General features: G+C 37.0%; 1 protein-coding gene across 1 annotated transcript; it reads left to right on the forward strand.

Moving 5' to 3' along the window:
- Positions 1-7,618: 7,618 nt before the first annotated feature.
- LOC125146686 (putative olfactory receptor 56B2) lies at positions 7,619-8,578 on the forward strand. Its single transcript, XM_047823422.1, has one exon. It carries the CDS (start codon positions 7,619-7,621, stop codon positions 8,576-8,578), a length of 960 nt encoding a protein of 319 aa, XP_047679378.1.
- The last annotated feature ends 8,677 nt before the right edge of the window (positions 8,579-17,255 follow it).

The following is a 17,255-nucleotide window of genomic DNA, read 5'->3' on the forward strand; positions in this document are numbered from 1 at the left end:
ATCTTTTCCAATCATTATACGTGGTTGAAGAAGTAGGATACATGGGCATTGTGGCTACTTCAGTTAGTGTTTAGGAATCTCTTTTGTAAATGAAGCTTTCAAAAAGAGGGTGAAACTAATATTTCAAATCTTATAAGTCAGGAAGGATCTTCATCATAACACAATGATGCCACTTATCTCAAGGAATGCAAGGAAGGGACAAGTAGAATATGCATCTCATTTTCCATGCTAGTTGCTTGGCTACAATTTCTAGACAGTGTTGAGTGGAAGTGGTTAGAGCAGATACTGCCACTCTCTTCTTTTTAATTGGAGAGTTTAATCCATGCACATTTATTTGCTTACTGAAACATCGGACTTATTCCTGCCATTTGTCTATTTGCTTTTATATGTGCCTTATATATTTTTAAATGAACAAAATACTTGAGTAGACATTTTTTTAAAGATGTGTAAGTGCCATCAAGCACATAAAGAAATGTTCAATATCATTAGTCATTGGACAAATTCAATTCAAAACCATGATTTGTATTTCCCTGATGATGAGTGATATTATACGACATCCTACATCCTTTCAAATAGCTGTAATTTCTTTTTCTTAATCAAGTAAGCAAGTGTTGGATTTTGTGGCTACAGTGGAATCCTTGTGTATTGCTGGTGGGAATGTAAAATCATGCAAGAGATGTGGCAAACAGCTCAGGAAAATAGACAAAAAGTTAAGTACACTTACCATATAATTCAAAAATGCAACTCCTAAGTATATACACAGACTACTTAAAAGTAGGTATTACTATAAATTTTGTACATGAATGTTCCCAGTAGCATTATTTGCCAAAAAAATGAGAATAACCCAAATGTCCATCAGCTTTTAAATGGAAAAAGAGAATTAGATGTAGTCACACAAGAAAATTAATCATCTATTAGTATAAAGTACTGATACATGATGTTATAGATATTAACTTTGAAAACATTCTAAGTGAAAAAGCCAGACACAAAAGACTACATCTTGTATGATTCCATTTATGTGAAGTGTTCAGAACAGGTAAGTCTACTGAATTAGAAAGCAAATTGGTTATTTCCCAGGGTAGGAGAGACAGGACAATTAATGCTTATTGAGTTTCCTTCTGAGGTAATGAAATGTTCTGGAATTATATAGTGCTGATGGTTTCAGAGCGATTTAATTTACATTTCAAATGGTAAAATGGTTAATTTTATGGTATGTGGATTTCACCCAATAAAAAATAAAATAAAATAAAACTGTCAAAAGTGTTCTCTACATATGTGCTTATTGTTTCAATCCTGTAATATAAAGAACATATATGTCTAAGAATAGAAAAATGGATAAACAAACCATTTAATTATGTATGATAATACTTTTATTTAATTATAATATTACTGAATAATCTTGTTTGAGTTGCTTATTATATAATGTCAATTGAAAATTGCAAGATTTATATTTTAAAATGATAGTGTCTAATTTTTTTCAAAAATGTATATAACAAATGTTTATTAAGAAATGTATAAGAAGTTACCTGTAGTCTTTTTAATTTGAGTTCAAGTTATCTCCTTCATCATTATTATCTCAAAATTTGGGCACCTAAATATTTCTAACTTAATATATCAGCTAGTTAACTGGGACTTTTGATGAATTTCTACAATGCCAAAATATTCATCATCAACCTTATTTTTTTTTTAAATTAAATAAACATATGAATGAACGTGTATGAGAGTGATTACAACATTCTGACACATTGTAAATACTGTCAAATGCATCCTACTGGTCCAACAGAGAAAGAAACACAACTCTTCAATCAATATTAAAATTGGTAGCATTCAGTAGATGTTGCTGTGTTTATTCCAATCTTCCCCATATATAATTCTCTTACACAAGCAGATACAAATACATGCACATAAAATTACTCTCTTATTTATATATCATCTTATAGGTGACAAGAAGGTAAAGTTTCCATTAATTTTCCTCCTCAGATAAGGTTTGACTAGAGTCTCATATCAGCACCATATCAGAGTCTCATAGAGCACCTATGCTCTAATGTGGCAAAATAGCCCCTTGGGATATATAACACACCTTTTTTTTTCTTTAAGGATTCAGTTCAACAGCATAGATATCAAGGGATTTAGAGGTTTAGAGCTGTACATATACATATATTGTAGAATTGTCATTTTTTTTTACCAATACCCTCAACATCTAGACCAGATTGCATTCAGCTCATTGTTTTTGCTGTCCAGAAAGTAAGGTATTAAAAGAATATAAAAAGTGGGACTAGTAATAGGATTTTTGCTGTTCTTCTTAGTTCTAAGTTGAACTGAGGGAAGCTCTCATAAAGAAGAGACAGGATTTGAGTGCCTATGAATTGATTATTATATTCTCAGAAACACAGGTTTGATTGCATCCACCCATGTGAAGGCAGAGGTGTTGTAAAATATTGGGTTTTCTTGAAAATTTTTATTTCCTCAATTCTCACATTGCAATTTAGTGTAAATTTGCAACATGATTATGAATATCTATGCTATTTTCCTAAATAAATAGGAATTATTGGTTCTAGAAGTCCCATATGAATTACCTTCATGACAAGAAGAAATAGAATAACTAGAGAATATTTTTCAGTCCTGGTCAAAATACTCTTGCTTTTTACCTGCCCTCCTGTTGTCTCAGAATGAGATTCTAATTTACTTGCTTCATTTCTAGAGAGATTTATTTGTGACTGTGTTTCTTCCATTCTAGATAGCAAAACCTACTTGAAGGAACTCACTGTCATATTGACACAGTGACATGAGATTACACAGAGTGAGAAAACAACCTTACTCTTTATAGGGTTTGGAAAAGAGAACAGACAAGAGACCATATAAAATTGTACTTTAGTAGTGGTAATACTCCTTTGTTAATGTTACTACTTGAATACCCCTGCCCACCCACCCTTAGCATGATATCAGTCCGTTTCTCTTGCAGAAAAATTAAAGTACAATATATTTAAATCATTTAATCTTGTTTTGGAAAAAGTCTGATATAATTTGTCATTAATACCATATTACATGGTGTTAACCAGTATCTTTAACCAAAAGTTTTGCAAATGTATTGAAGATGGACCTAAATGTCTCATAAAAATAAAACCAGTTTTAGTAACCAACACTAGAACTATCAAAGAGAGACACGAGGAACATAACTAGGATATTTATATCACATATAGGAAACATATTCTTTAGAAAGGAGCAAAATTAATCTCAGACATACTTCCTATTCTTAATTTATGGGTATCTAGCTTTCCCCAATTTTTCTACTTTCTTCAGCTGCATGAAAACATAATGTCAACAACTGACTGGTTAAAAATACTGAGAGGGAGAAATGAGGAATGATCCAATTTTTTCAACAGTTTTAACAATTTGTACACCCTAGTGAAATATCTATCAATAATACATTTCTAAGTCTATCTTATTTTCATAGTAATCACTTATTTTTATGGGTAGGTAATTATGTATCTGTACCCATATATGAATTGTAATACTTCTATTCCTTAATGATAATTTCAAAAAAAGTGAAAGACATAATGTGGTATACAAACATTAAGTAGAAATGTATAAGCTGGACAGAAACTTGATGACAATATTGGTATGAAAAAAATCCAGATTCTTATACTGCAAACTCATGTTATTATTTTGTCATTAACACAAATTACAAGGCTTTTGTTAGTCTTTCAGTGATTAGCTTCTAGTCTACACCAGTGTTGCCAAACAGGAAATTGAAAAACAACCAAAAAGTTGTTAAATATTTAAGCGAATTCCTCTTTTAAAAAATTTCTACCTCAGGGCGCCTAGATGGCTCAGTCAGTTAAGCGTCTGACTTTGGCTCAGGTCATGATCTCACAGTTCATGAGGTCAAGCCTGGCACCCGGCTCTGCACTAGTGGTCTGAAGCCTGCTTGGGATTCTCCCTCTCTCTGTCTCTGTCTGCCCCTTTGCCACTTGCACTCTCTCTCTCTCTCTCTCTCTCTCTCAAAATACATAAATAAACTTAAAAAAATAAAAACAAAAATTTTCTAACATCTACTAATAAAGTGAAAACGATATTGTCAGTATTTTCTGTGTAGAAAAATGTATTAAACCTTTGATGATTAAATAATTTGGTACAATCAACTTTAATTGCATGCCATCTGTTATTTCTCAAAGATGACATTTATCCCACTTCCGTTTTTGTTTTCTATTTTGTGTGACGTTAATATTTCCAGCCAAATTTTGTTTTATGTGTTTGATGTGTTAGTATATATTTGTTTCCCCAAAATATCTGTGCATAATTTGTGTATTGCTTTATATATATATATATATATATATATGCATATGTAAATTATATATGTATATTTTTATTGCATATGTGTATATAAAATCACTAGGTAATATGGCCAATTAATAGTGTAGTTTAATTGACCTTTACTGCCCAATCCTAAATGCATGTTTTTTTCTCTGCTTTATTTTTTTCTTTGCTTTTTTTGGGATTTCCTTTGTTTAATCTATTTTATGAAAAAGGATTTTTAATTTTTTACAATTTTAAGTTTCTTTCATAAGAAGTAGTTCTGTTTCTTCTGGTGGTTCCTTTTGTGCTTTTCAAAGAATAATATTTGGACAACAGCATACTAATTCTTAAAGTCTATTAGGAAATTTAAATCATTTTCATTCATCTGTTTATTTACTCAAAAACATCTGTAATATCTAATATGTGCATGATGCTTTGCTAGACACTGCAAATACAAATGTAAATACAATATGTACAAATATTAAGGGTTTGGTTAAATTCTGGCTGATTCAAGAACGTCAGTAGGCTCTTACAATACCATGATGTTAGAATAGAAAAAAGAGATTGGTCCATCAGGAGATATACTCCTTACCTACAAAGCCTGCCACTTTTCCAATTATTTGATATTAAGAACATTTAAGGGGTGGGTCTCTCTCCTTTCTGAGAAACAGTTGTTCTTCTGAAGAAGGTGATGATTGCAGCTGGATTCGGTGGTGGGAGGACACAAAATAGATTGGAGGGGTGCCAAATCAAATGCCAAAATTACCAGTGTGAGCTGAGTAGGAAAGAGCAAACAGCAATAGAACAGATAGCTGATCTGGCAGAATCCTAATCATGCTTCAGGTCTAAGAGCATTTGTCTTTTCCTCTTTGAAAACTTTCCTGATCTCCACAAAAAGTTGGCTTAGTTGCCCTTTCCCTCTAGTTTTGCCTGATCTGTGATGACACCAGAATCATCTTCAAGGAGCATTCTTATTAATTAGTTTGCCTTGTGCTGCTTTGCTACTTCCAAAAAATGTTGCTTTTTGAAGCATCTAATCTTTCATTCTTCCATGAGAATAAAGATAAAAGAGAAATGTAGGTGGAAAAACTAATCTCCAAGGCACAGATGCAAATCTTGTTGGGGAATTTGATTGCATAAAACTAAGTTAATGGAGCGGGGTTTGGCCAAGGGGTCAGGGGACAGCACCTCCAAATTCTGGTTCTAGTTTCCCTGGAAAGATTTTGTTTTGTTTTGTTTTTTTAACGTGAACTTTAAACATGTAATAACATGATTTTTTGGCAAACCAAAAAAAAATTTGATATTTTTAATCCATCCGCTATCCTTAATATTAAGTATTCCCTTATGATGACTGGAAGACTGGAAGTTTATTTTGAGAAGAAATCTTAACAAATACTATATATATATATATATATATATGATGAAAGCCAAGGATGAGGCATCATAAAAAATGAGAGGGTAGAATTCAATATTCACACTAAATGTGAGAAACCCAGTGTTCATCTACTACTCAACTCCAAACTAGAAACCAGTCATATATTCCTGCAGGAAGTAAGTTGGTGGGTTATTTTCTGAACAAATTCAGAGTCCCTGAGAAAAGACATATAACACTGATCACTAAGAATGTCTACAAAGAAGCAGTAGTCCCTATAAGAGCTCTCAAAGGAAAAGATACCAACTGATGATATGTACTCATCACCTGGAATCTCAAGTAAGCCTTCAAAGGCTCTTCTGTATTAAGTGTAAGTTAATAGTCAAATGTTGCATAACATTTGAGGAATAGTTCCCAAACTAAAGTTAAAAGATAAGCAAGCTAGCAAAAATATGATTCAACCTTAGAAGTTATAAAAACAATAGATATGAAGCAGAATAGGTATATTAATACAAATACATAACTTAGTTTATTTTTCTTCACTATGTTATAAGCACACAGCATGTCATTACATGGTTTGAGATTAGTATATCCACCAGTCTACATTAACATTAATTATTGTGTTTTATTATGCCCTTGATATTTGAAACACTGAAAACAATAATAAATAGAACATCTTTGGTAAAAACAGATAATGAAAATCTGCTTTCAGTTTTTAATTAAAATATTATAAATGATTAAAATAAGAATGTTACAGTGTAATTTGATTATAGCAACACTTCTGTCAAATCATTTATCTTAAACTCTATTTTTTTCCCATCTGCTTTATTCATTATAGTGTGACTGGCTGGACAGCTTTAAGATGCAAAAGTATGTCCCACTAGGGGAAAGTCACTCAAAGCCAGAATCAAGTGGACACAAACTACTGAGTTTCCAGGTATATTTCTTTTAGAGTAACTTGGCTTTAGACAGCTTGTTTGCATTTTTAGATATCAGTTTTCCTGTTTAAAATGGATATACTAAATTACCTCATATATTATAATGACATAATATTCATGATTATTTCACAAATTTTTGAGTACTTGAACTTTTAAAAAAGGATAATTCTTATATTCTTTCACCTAATCTGTTACCAAAAGGTTTCTCTGCATAAAAACCTCTACTCTGAATCTATACCTTTGGTTCCTAAAAAAACCAACTCTGTCAAAATAAAGCTTAAGAGGCCAGGCTGTGTTACCCGATTGCTTTCATCTTGTCAGTCTCCATAACTTATAAGATGGAAGGTAATGACCAAGGTTCTGGTAACTCCAATGTCCTTATTCTTCATTTGTAAGAAGGTGGAAATAATGTGACCTGCCTTATGGAGATTTTGTGATGATTAACAGAGTTAAACATGGAATGTGCTATCATGGTTCGTGTCATTAGAAATGTCCGATTGGGGCGCCTGGGTTGCTCAGTCGTTAAGCGTCCGACTTCAGCTCAGGTCACCATCTCGCGGTCAGTGAGTCCAAGCCCCTCGTCAGGCTCTGGGCTGGTGGCTCAGAGCCTGGAGCCTGCTTCTGATTCTGTGCCTCCCTCTCTCTCTGCCCCTCCCCCGTTCATGCTCTGTCTCTCTCTGTCTCAAAAATAAATAAAACGTTAAAAAAAAAGAAATGTCTGATAAATGTTAGTGGCAGGATCAGAATAATGAAGACTCCTGCATTTCAAAACAATGAAGGTGGGTAACATCTTTTAAAATACTGTCAGAGAAACTGAGAACAAACTGAGGGTTGATGGGGGGTGGGAGGGAGGGGAGGGTGGGTGATGGGTATTGAGGAGGGCACCTTTTGGGATGAGCACTGGGTGTTGTATGGAAACCAATTTGACAATAAATTTCATATATTAAAAAAAATACTGTCAGAGAGAATACTAAGAATTTTAACTTTGTATATGCTTTTCTCTTAGTGGAGGATGTTCCAGGATCTCACACATTCCAACATCTCTAAGTTCCAGGTCTCTGAGTTCATTCTGATGGGATTCCCAGGCATTCACACCTGGCAGCACTGGCTCTCCCTGCCCCTGGCTCTGCTCTACCTCTTAGCTCTCACTGCCAACATCCTTATCCTGATCATCATCAATCAGGAGGCCACACTGCACCAACCTATGTACCATTTCCTGGGCATCCTGGCTGTGGTAGACATGGGACTGGCTACCACCATCATGCCCAAGATTTTGGCCATCTTATGGTTCAGTGCCAAGGCCATCAGTCTCCCTGAGTGTTTTGCTCAGATGTATGTCATACATTGTTTTGTGGTTATGGAGTCAGGTATCTTTGTCTGCATGGCTATAGATAGATATGTAGCCATTTGCAAACCACTACGCTATCCAGCAATAGTTACTGATTCTTTTGTGGTCAAGGCAACTGTGTTCATGGCACTTAGAAACAGCCTGGCTACCATCCCAGTGCCTGTGTTGGCTGCTCAGAGACACTACTGCTCACAGAACCAAATTGAGCACTGCCTGTGCTCTAATCTTGGAGTCACTAGCTTATCCTGTGATGACAGGACAATCAACAGCATCTACCAGCTACTTCTGGCATGGACACTGATGGGGAGTGACCTGGCTTTGATTTTTTTATCGTATGTTTTGATACTTCACTCAGTACTGAAACTGAACTCAGCAGAAGCTGCTTCCAAAGCCCTAAGTACCTGCACTTCCCACCTCATCCTCATTTTGTTCTTTTACACAGTCATTGTTGTCATTTCCATCACCCATAGTGCAGCAATCACGTTTCCCCTTGTCCCAGTTCTACTCAATGTACTACACAATGTCATTCCTCCCGCCCTCAACCCCATAGTGTATGCACTCAAGAATAAGGAACTCAGGCATGGCTTATATAAAGCTCTTAAGTTGAACATCAAAAGCAACTAACATGGAGAAGGGGCTCACTTAGGTAATTTCCCAAATATTTATCCTTATGTTTTTCCAATCATTATGCATGACAGAAGTACTATGGAAAAAGGGCACTGTGGCAGTTTTTCAGTTAATGTAACAAATTAGTGGTAACAAATGAACTTAAAAAACAACCAGGTGACAATTAGTTTTGAAATGTTTGGGTTTCAAGCAAACATCTTACTTGAAAAGGGGACCATTCCGATTCTTCCATTCCCAGGGATTCTAGGGAAAGACAAGTGAAATATACTACTTGACCTTCCTCAGACCTCTCTGATGAGGTTTATCTTTTCTTTGCATATTTCACACTCTTTTTTTCTTGTTTAAGAATGTCTTTCTCCAGCGGTGTGCCTGGGTGGCTTAGTCAGTTAAATATCCCTTGATTTGGTTGGGGTCATGATCTCAGGGTTCATTTAATGGTTCGTCTCATAGTTCAGGAGTTCAAGCCCCAAGTTGGAATCCCTGCTTGTGATTCTCTCTCTCTCTGTCTCTCCCTGCTCCTCCCTGTTCGTTCTCTATAAAAATAAATAAATAAACTTAAAAAAATGTCTTTCTCCATTTCTCAATTCACAAGGAAGAAAATACTGATTGTCCAAATTAATCATATTTATTCGTTCAATACATTTCAGTATCAATTGGAATATTTTTTCCCATTACAAATGTCCAGGGAAGCATTCTGATTGTTCATATTTATTTTGGGAAATCCTTTCTGAAATAATTAACCATTATCCAAGATCCATACCCTTCATGCATCACTCAGTTACAAACTAAATAATGTCCTTGGATACCAAAGTAACAAGAAATAAAAATCATGAGGGGCGCCTGGGTGGCTCAGTCGGTTGAGCGCCCAACTTCGCTCAGGTCATGATCTCACAGTTTGTGGGTTCGAGCCCCACATCGAGCTCTGTGCTGACAGCTCAGAGCCTGGAGCCTGCTTTGGGTTCTGTGTCTCCCTCTCTCTGCCCCTCACCTGCTCACGTTCTGTCTCTCAAAAATAAATAAACATTGGGGCGCCTGGGTGGCGCAGTCGGTTAAGCATCCGACTTCAGCCAGGTCACGATCTCGCAGTCCGTGAGTTCGAGCCCCGCGTCGGGCTCTGGGCTGATGGCTCAGGGCCTGGAGCCTGTTTCCGATTCTGTGTCTCCCTCTCTCTCTGCCCCTCCCCCGTTCATGCTCTGCCTCTCTCTGTCCCAAAAATAAATAAAAACGTTGAAAAAAAAATTAAAAAAAAAATAAATAAACATTAAGAAACAATTTAAAAAAAGAAATAAAAATCATGAGAATAACACACTGTTAATGGATTATTAAAATACTGCAATCTAAGTGTCTAGAAAATAACTTTATATGAATATCAACACTAATAGAGGTCTTTGTAACTTGGCAAGACTTTAACAACTGTATATAATTAAAGCATCTTCATATTTTCCTATTTTGAATTCAGGGCATCTAGAATTGCTACACTACTTTGGGGCTTGTGGATTTGTAACATGATTTTCATGGGTTCCATGTTGATAAATTGTTGAAAGAGCAGTTTCCAGAATGAGGAGGAATGTTACAGGGGACAGTAAGCACTGAAGACGCAAAATGAAAAAAAACATTTAATGTAATTTACATTGAGGTGTAGATACACTCTCATAATTTCACTGCTTATAAAATGTATAGCAAACATTATGAATGAAAAAGTATCAGGACTGTTTCTAATATTGCCGATGCCATGGTTACACTACCCTTAAAAATTTTTCTCAATGATCATAACCAAAAGACCATGGTCATGTTTGAGATAATTTTTTTTTTTGTTTTTAAGCCTTTTATTCTTCTATACCAGGCTACTCACTTTTTTTTTCAGGGGGGCTTCATCCACTTAAAGGCATCCTGTTATTCAGTCCAATCTTATTTGGGGATCTCTCTAAGTCATCTTAGAGGCAACTGAAATCTGTTTTTTCACTTGCTGTTTATTGTTTATATATTTACCTCACCACCCATTTAACTGTTGAATTGACATAGATTGCAAAAATGCTGGTGATAAAATAGGAAAAAGATAGGAATTTGTGGAAATATGGCATAAGCAAAATATGAATAAGAAAATATAATCTAACTACAAAATTCACAAACAGAAATTTATAGTTATGCTTTCACCCAAATGTGAAATTTAAGAAATTTAAGAAATGAGACAGATGAACAATGGGGGAAAAAAGAGAGAAGCAAACCATAAAACAGACTCTTAGGTGTGGAGAACAAACTGAGGGTTGCCGGAGGGGAAAAGGGTGGTGGGTTTAATGGGTGAAGGGTATTAAGGAGGGCACTTGTAAGGAGCACGTTGTGTTATATGTAAGTGATGAGTCACTAAATTCTATTTCTGAAACTCATACTACACTATATGTTAGATAACTGGAATTTAAATAAAAACTTAAAACTATAAAATCAAAAGAAAAAGAAAGAAATTTATATCATGTTGCTTAAAAATTGCTACAATTGGGATTTAAATTTTCCTTCAATCATTTTGGCTACAAAAAGAAAGTTCTAAATTATAAGTTTCACAAAAGCTTAATCAAAACAAGTTGTTCTGGATGGGCTCAACATTCCTGATATTGAGATGGGAGAGGTGATATTTTGCATGAGTTCTAATCCATATAAGCAGTTTTATAACTTATGGAACTCCCAATAGCATCTCTATAACAAAAATAATGGATTTTTCCTGTTTGTTGTTTCATATAGTGTGCCTCATAGGACTAAGGAATAACAAGAAAAGAAGTTTCAGTAAACGCAATTTCATAAGGGCACAATGTTGACCTCACTGCAATCCTGGTATAAAGTTCTCTCGTATTCTTTTTCATTTAAGTGTTAAATTGTGGATATATAAATGAATATAAGAAATCAGATGTCCTTCAGTCAATCCTTTGTTAATATCACAAATCTTGACTTTAAAATGTATTGAAAGTCACTAATACTAGCAGGAATTAGGGGTAATCTGTTAGTGTAATCTGTTAATTAAGGGATATTTAATTATTTTTGTTAATCAACTAGTTAAATGATATGCACAGGCTTGCCCTAGATCAAGTCAAAAGATCTTTCATTTGATTATCTAAGAACCTTCTTAATTTTCACAACACAGCAGTTCATATTATAGCATATGTGCCAGTTGTACAACTGTCTGGACCTCTGGACGAAACATTCCATGAAAAGATTAATGACTTATTCATCTCTGTGTCAATAGCATTTAATATAATGTAAGATGTACACTGTAAGTTATAAATGAATACTTTTGACTGAGCAAGTACATTTTCTTCACTTTAAATTTAACAGCCATTGACTTATAATTTATATCACAATTAGCATAATACCCAGCTCATCGTGATGTGTTAGATTTGCAGCTGCTCCAGAAGATATTAGTAGTATGGAAGAACTTTGAGAGTTGTAGGACTATACCTAAGAGATTCACTGAACCTCATGGAGCCACCTGGAGAAGTTTCAGGTCTGTCTACCTCTATATCCTGTCTAACACACATGGAGCTGTAGAATTGTGTCTAACTTCAGCAAGAGAGATAGACTGCAAATGTAAAGTTCAGCATGATGTACATCCAAACGATAAGTTACTATTATCAATGTAGTATGTTTTAGCTTGCTAGGAACCTTAGGGTAGTGAATACCAAAACAAAAATGTCTGTTTGTACACTGGAACCCTTGATACAGGATAAGGAAATAATGTAAATGTTGCTCAGTAAGGAGTGCCCGTGTGGCTCAGGCAGTTAAGCCTTGGATTCTTGATTTCAAAATAAATAAAGTTTTTAAAAAATGTCACTCAGTAAAATAAATTTCTGAAGCTTAAAAATAATGTATATCTGATATGATATAGCTCATTTTCTATCGAAGTGTAAAATAAAACATACCTTATTCTCTTCAGGCAAGTTTTTTTTTTTCATTAATATTTATTTGGTTTGTGTTCCTGTTAAAGGTTTGGGTTCATTAATTAGCAAAAATCTGGAGGGTAAGCAGGTCTCCTTCTTTTAATTTATTTATTTACTTTGAAAGAAAGAGAGAAAGAGAGAGAGAGAGAGAACACGAGCAGGAGAGAAAGAGGGAGAGAGAGAGAATCCCACACAGGCTCAATGCTGCCAGTGCGAGCCTGACATGGGGCTCAATCTCACTAGCATGAGATCAGAACCTGAGCCACTATTAAGAGTTGGTTGCTTAACCGACTGAGCCACCCAGGCACCCCAAGCAGGTCTCTTACTTTCACAAGATAGAGATTAAAAACTCTCATCTGCACTGACTAGAAACTGAGACATGTCTTTAAAATGACCTTGGGGGGGTCGGCGGCAAGATGGCGGCTTAGAAGGATGCTGGGCTCACCGCACGTCCTGCTGATCACTTAGATTCCATCTACATCTGCCTAAATAACCCAGAAAACCGCCAGAGGATTAGCAGAACGGAGTCGCCGGAGCCAAACGCAGACGAGAGGCCCACGGAAGAGGGTAGGAAGGGCGGCGAGGCAGTGCGCGCTCCACGGACTGGCGGGAGGGAGCCGGGGGGGAGGGGCGGCTCGCGGCCAAGCAGAGCCCCCGAGTCTGGCTTGCAAAAGCGGAGGGGCCTGACGGACTGTGTTCCCACAACAAGCGCGACTTAGCGTCTGGGAGGTCATAAGTTAACAGCTCTGCTCGGAAAGCGGGAAGGCTGGAGGACAAAGGGAGGGAGAGCTGCTGAGCCCCCTGACAACAGAGCTCAGTTTGGTGGGGAACAAAGGCGCTCGCCAGCGCCATCTCCCCCGCCTATCCCCCAGCCGAAATCCCAAAGGGAACTGGTTCCTGCCAGGGAACTTGCTCGCTCCGCGCAAACACCCAACTCTGCGCTTCTGCGGAGCCAAACCTCCGGCAGCGGATCTGACTCCCTCCCGCTGCCACAGGGCCCCTCCTGAAGTGGATCACCTAAGGAGAAGCGATCTAAGCCTGCCCCTCCTGCCCCCGAGCACCTTGCCTACCCACCCCAGCTAATACGCCAGATCCCCAGCATCACAAGCCTGGCACGGTGCAAGTAGCCCAGACGAGCCACACCACCCCACAGTGAATCCCGCCCCTAGGAGAGGGGAAGAGAAGGCACACACCAGTCTGACTGTGGCCCCAGCGGTGGGCTGGGGGCAGACATCCGGTCTGACTGCGGCCCCGCCCACCAACTCCAGTTATACACCACAGCACAGGGGAAGTGCCCTGCAGGTCCTCACCACGCCAGGGACTATCCAAAATGACCAAGCGGAAGAATTCCCCTCAGAAGAATCTCCAGGAAATAACAACAGCTAATGAGCTGATCAAAAAGGACTTAAATAACATAACAGAAAGTGAATTTAGAATAATAGTCATAAAATTAATCGCTGGGCTTGAAAACAGTATACAGGACAGCAGAGAATCTCTTGCTACAGAGATCAAGGGACTAAGGAACAGTCACGAGGAGCTGAAAAACGCTTTAAACGAAATGCATAACAAAATGGAAACCACCACAGCTCGGCTTGAAGAGGCAGAGGAGAGAATAGGTGAACTAGAAGATAAAGTTATGGAAAAAGAGGAAGCTGAGAAAAAGAGAGATAAAAAAATCCAGGAGTATGAGGGGAAAATTAGAGAATTAAGTGATACACTAAAAAGAAATAATATACGCATAATTGGTATCCCAGAGGAAGAAGAGAGAGGGAAAGGTGCTGAAGGGGTACTTGAAGAAATAATAGCTGAGAACTTCCCTGAACTGGGGAAGGAAAAAGGCATTGAAATCCAAGAGGCACAGAGAACTCCCTTCAGACGTAACTTGAATCGATCTTCTGCACGACATATCATAGTGAAACTGGCAAAATACAAGGATAAAGAGAAAATTCTGAAAGCAGCAAGGGGTAAACGTGCCCTCACATATAAAGGGAGACCTATAAGACTCGTGACTGATCTCTCTTTTGAAACTTGGCAGGCCAGAAAGAATTGGCAAGAGATTTTCAGGGTGCTAGACAGAAAAAATATGCAGCCGAGAATCCTTTATCCAGCAAGTCTGTCATTTAGAATAGAAGGAGAGATAAAGGTCTTCCCAAACAAACAAAAACTGAAGGAATTTGTCACCACTAAACCAGCCCTACAAGAGATCCTAAGGGGGACCCTGTGAGACAAAGTCCCAGAGACATCACTACAAGCATAAAACATACAGACATCACAATGACTCTAAACCCGTATCTTTCTATAATAACACTGAATGTAAATGGATTAAATGCGCCAACCAAAAGACATAGGGTATCAGAATGGATAAAAAAACAAGACCCATCTATTTGCTGTCTACAAGAGACTCATTTTAGACCTGAGGACACCTTTAGATTGAGAGTGAGGGGATGGAGAACTATTTATCATGCTACTGGAAGCCAAAAGAAAGCTGGAGTAGCCACACTTATATCAGACAAACTAGACTTTAAATTAAAGGCGGTAACAAGAGATGAAGAAGGACATTATATAGTAGTTACAGGGTCTATCCATCAGGAAGAGCTAACAATTATAAATGTCTATGCACCGAATACCGGAGCCCCCAAATATATAAAACAATTACTCATAAACATAAGCAACCTTATTGATAAGAATGTGGTAATTGCAGGGGACTTTAATACACCACTTACAGAAATGGATAGATCATCTAGACACACGGTCAATAAAGAAACAAGGGCCCTGAATGAGACATTGGATCAGATGGACTTGACAGATATATTTAGAACTCTGCATCCCAAAGCAACAGAATATACTTTCTTCTCGAGTGCACATGGAACATTCTCCAAGATAGATCATATACTGGGTCACAAAACAGCCCTTCATAAGTTTACAAGAATTGAAATTATACCATGCTTACTTTCAGACCACAATGCTATGAAGCTTGAAATCAACCACAGAAAAAAGTCTGGAAAACCTCCAAAAGCATGGAGGTTAAAGAACACCCTACTAACGAATGAGTGGGTCAACCAGGCAATTAGAGAAGAAATTAAAAAATATATGGAAACAAATGAAAATGAAAATACAACAATCCAAACGCTTTGGGACGCAGCAAAGGCAGTCCTGAGAGGAAAATACATTGCAATCCAGGCCTATCTCAAGAAACAAGAAAAATCCCAAATACAAAATCTAACAGCACACCTAAAGGAACTAGAAGCAGAACAGCAAAGGCAGCCTAAGCCCAGCAGAAGAAGAGAAATAATAAAGATCAGGGCAGAAATAAACAATATAGAAACTAAAAAAACTGTAGAGCAGATCAACGAAACCAAGAGTTGGTTTTTTGAAAAAATAAACAAAATTGACAAACCTCTAGCCAGGCTTCTCAAAAAGAAAAGGGAGATGACCCAAATAGATAAAATCATGAATGAAAATGGAATTATTACAACCAATCCCTCAGAGATACAAACAATTATCAGGGAATACTATGAAAAATTATATGCCAACAAACTGGACAACCTGGAAGAAATGGACAAATTCCTGAACAACCACACTCTTCCAAAACTCAATCAGGAGGAAATAGAAAGCTTGAACAGACCCATAACCAGCGAAGAAATTGAATTGGTTATCAAAAATCTCCCAACAAATAAGAGTCCAGGACCAGATGGCTTCCCAGGGGAGTTCTACCAGACGTTTAAAGCAGAGATAATACCTATCCTTCTCAAGCTATTCCAAGAAATAGAAAGGGAAGGAAAACTTCCAGACTCATTCTATGAAGCCAGTATTACTTTGATTCCTAAACCAGACAGAGACCCAGTAAAAAAAGAGAACTACAGGCCAATATCCCTGATGAATATGGATGCAAAAATTCTCAATAAGGTACTAGCAAATCGAATTCAACGGCATATAAAAAGAATTATTCACCATGATCAAGTGGGATTCATTCCTGGGATGCAGGGCTGGTTCAACATTCGCAAATCAATCAACGTGATACATCACATTAACAAAAAAAAAGAGAAGAATCATATGATCCTGTCAATCGATGCAGAAAAGGCCTTCGACAAAATCCAGCACCCTTTCTTAATAAAAACCCTTGAGAAAGTCGGGGTAGAAGGAACATACTTAAAGATCATAAAAGCCATTTATGAAAAGCCCACAGCTAACATCATCCTCAACGGGGAAAAACTGAGAGCTTTTTCCCTGAGATCAGGAACACGACAAGGATGCCCACTCTCACCGCTGCTGTTTAACATAGTGCTGGAAGTTCTAGCATCAGCAATCAGACAACAAAAGGAAATCAAAGGCATCAAAATTGGCAAAGATGAAGTCAAGCTTTCGCTTTTTGCAGATGACATGATATTGTACATGGAAAATCCGATAGACTCCACCAAAAGTCTGCTAGAACTGATACATGAATTCAGCAAAGTTGCAGGATACAAAATCAATGTACAGAAATCAGTTGCATTCTTATACACTAACAATGAAGCAACAGAAAGACAAATAAAGAAACTGATCCCATTCACAATTGCACCAAGAAGCATAAAATACCTAGGAATAAATCTAACCAAAGATGTAAAGGATCTGTATGCTGAAAATTATAGAAAGCTTATGAAGGAAATTGAAGAAGATTTAAAGAAATGGAAAGACATTCCCTGCTCATGGATTGGAAAAATAAATATTGTCAAAATGTCAATACTACCCAAAGCTATCTACACATTCAATGC

This window comes from Prionailurus viverrinus, chromosome D1 (genome assembly GCF_022837055.1).
Source record: "Prionailurus viverrinus isolate Anna chromosome D1, UM_Priviv_1.0, whole genome shotgun sequence".
Lineage (NCBI taxonomy): Eukaryota > Metazoa > Chordata > Mammalia > Carnivora > Felidae > Prionailurus > Prionailurus viverrinus.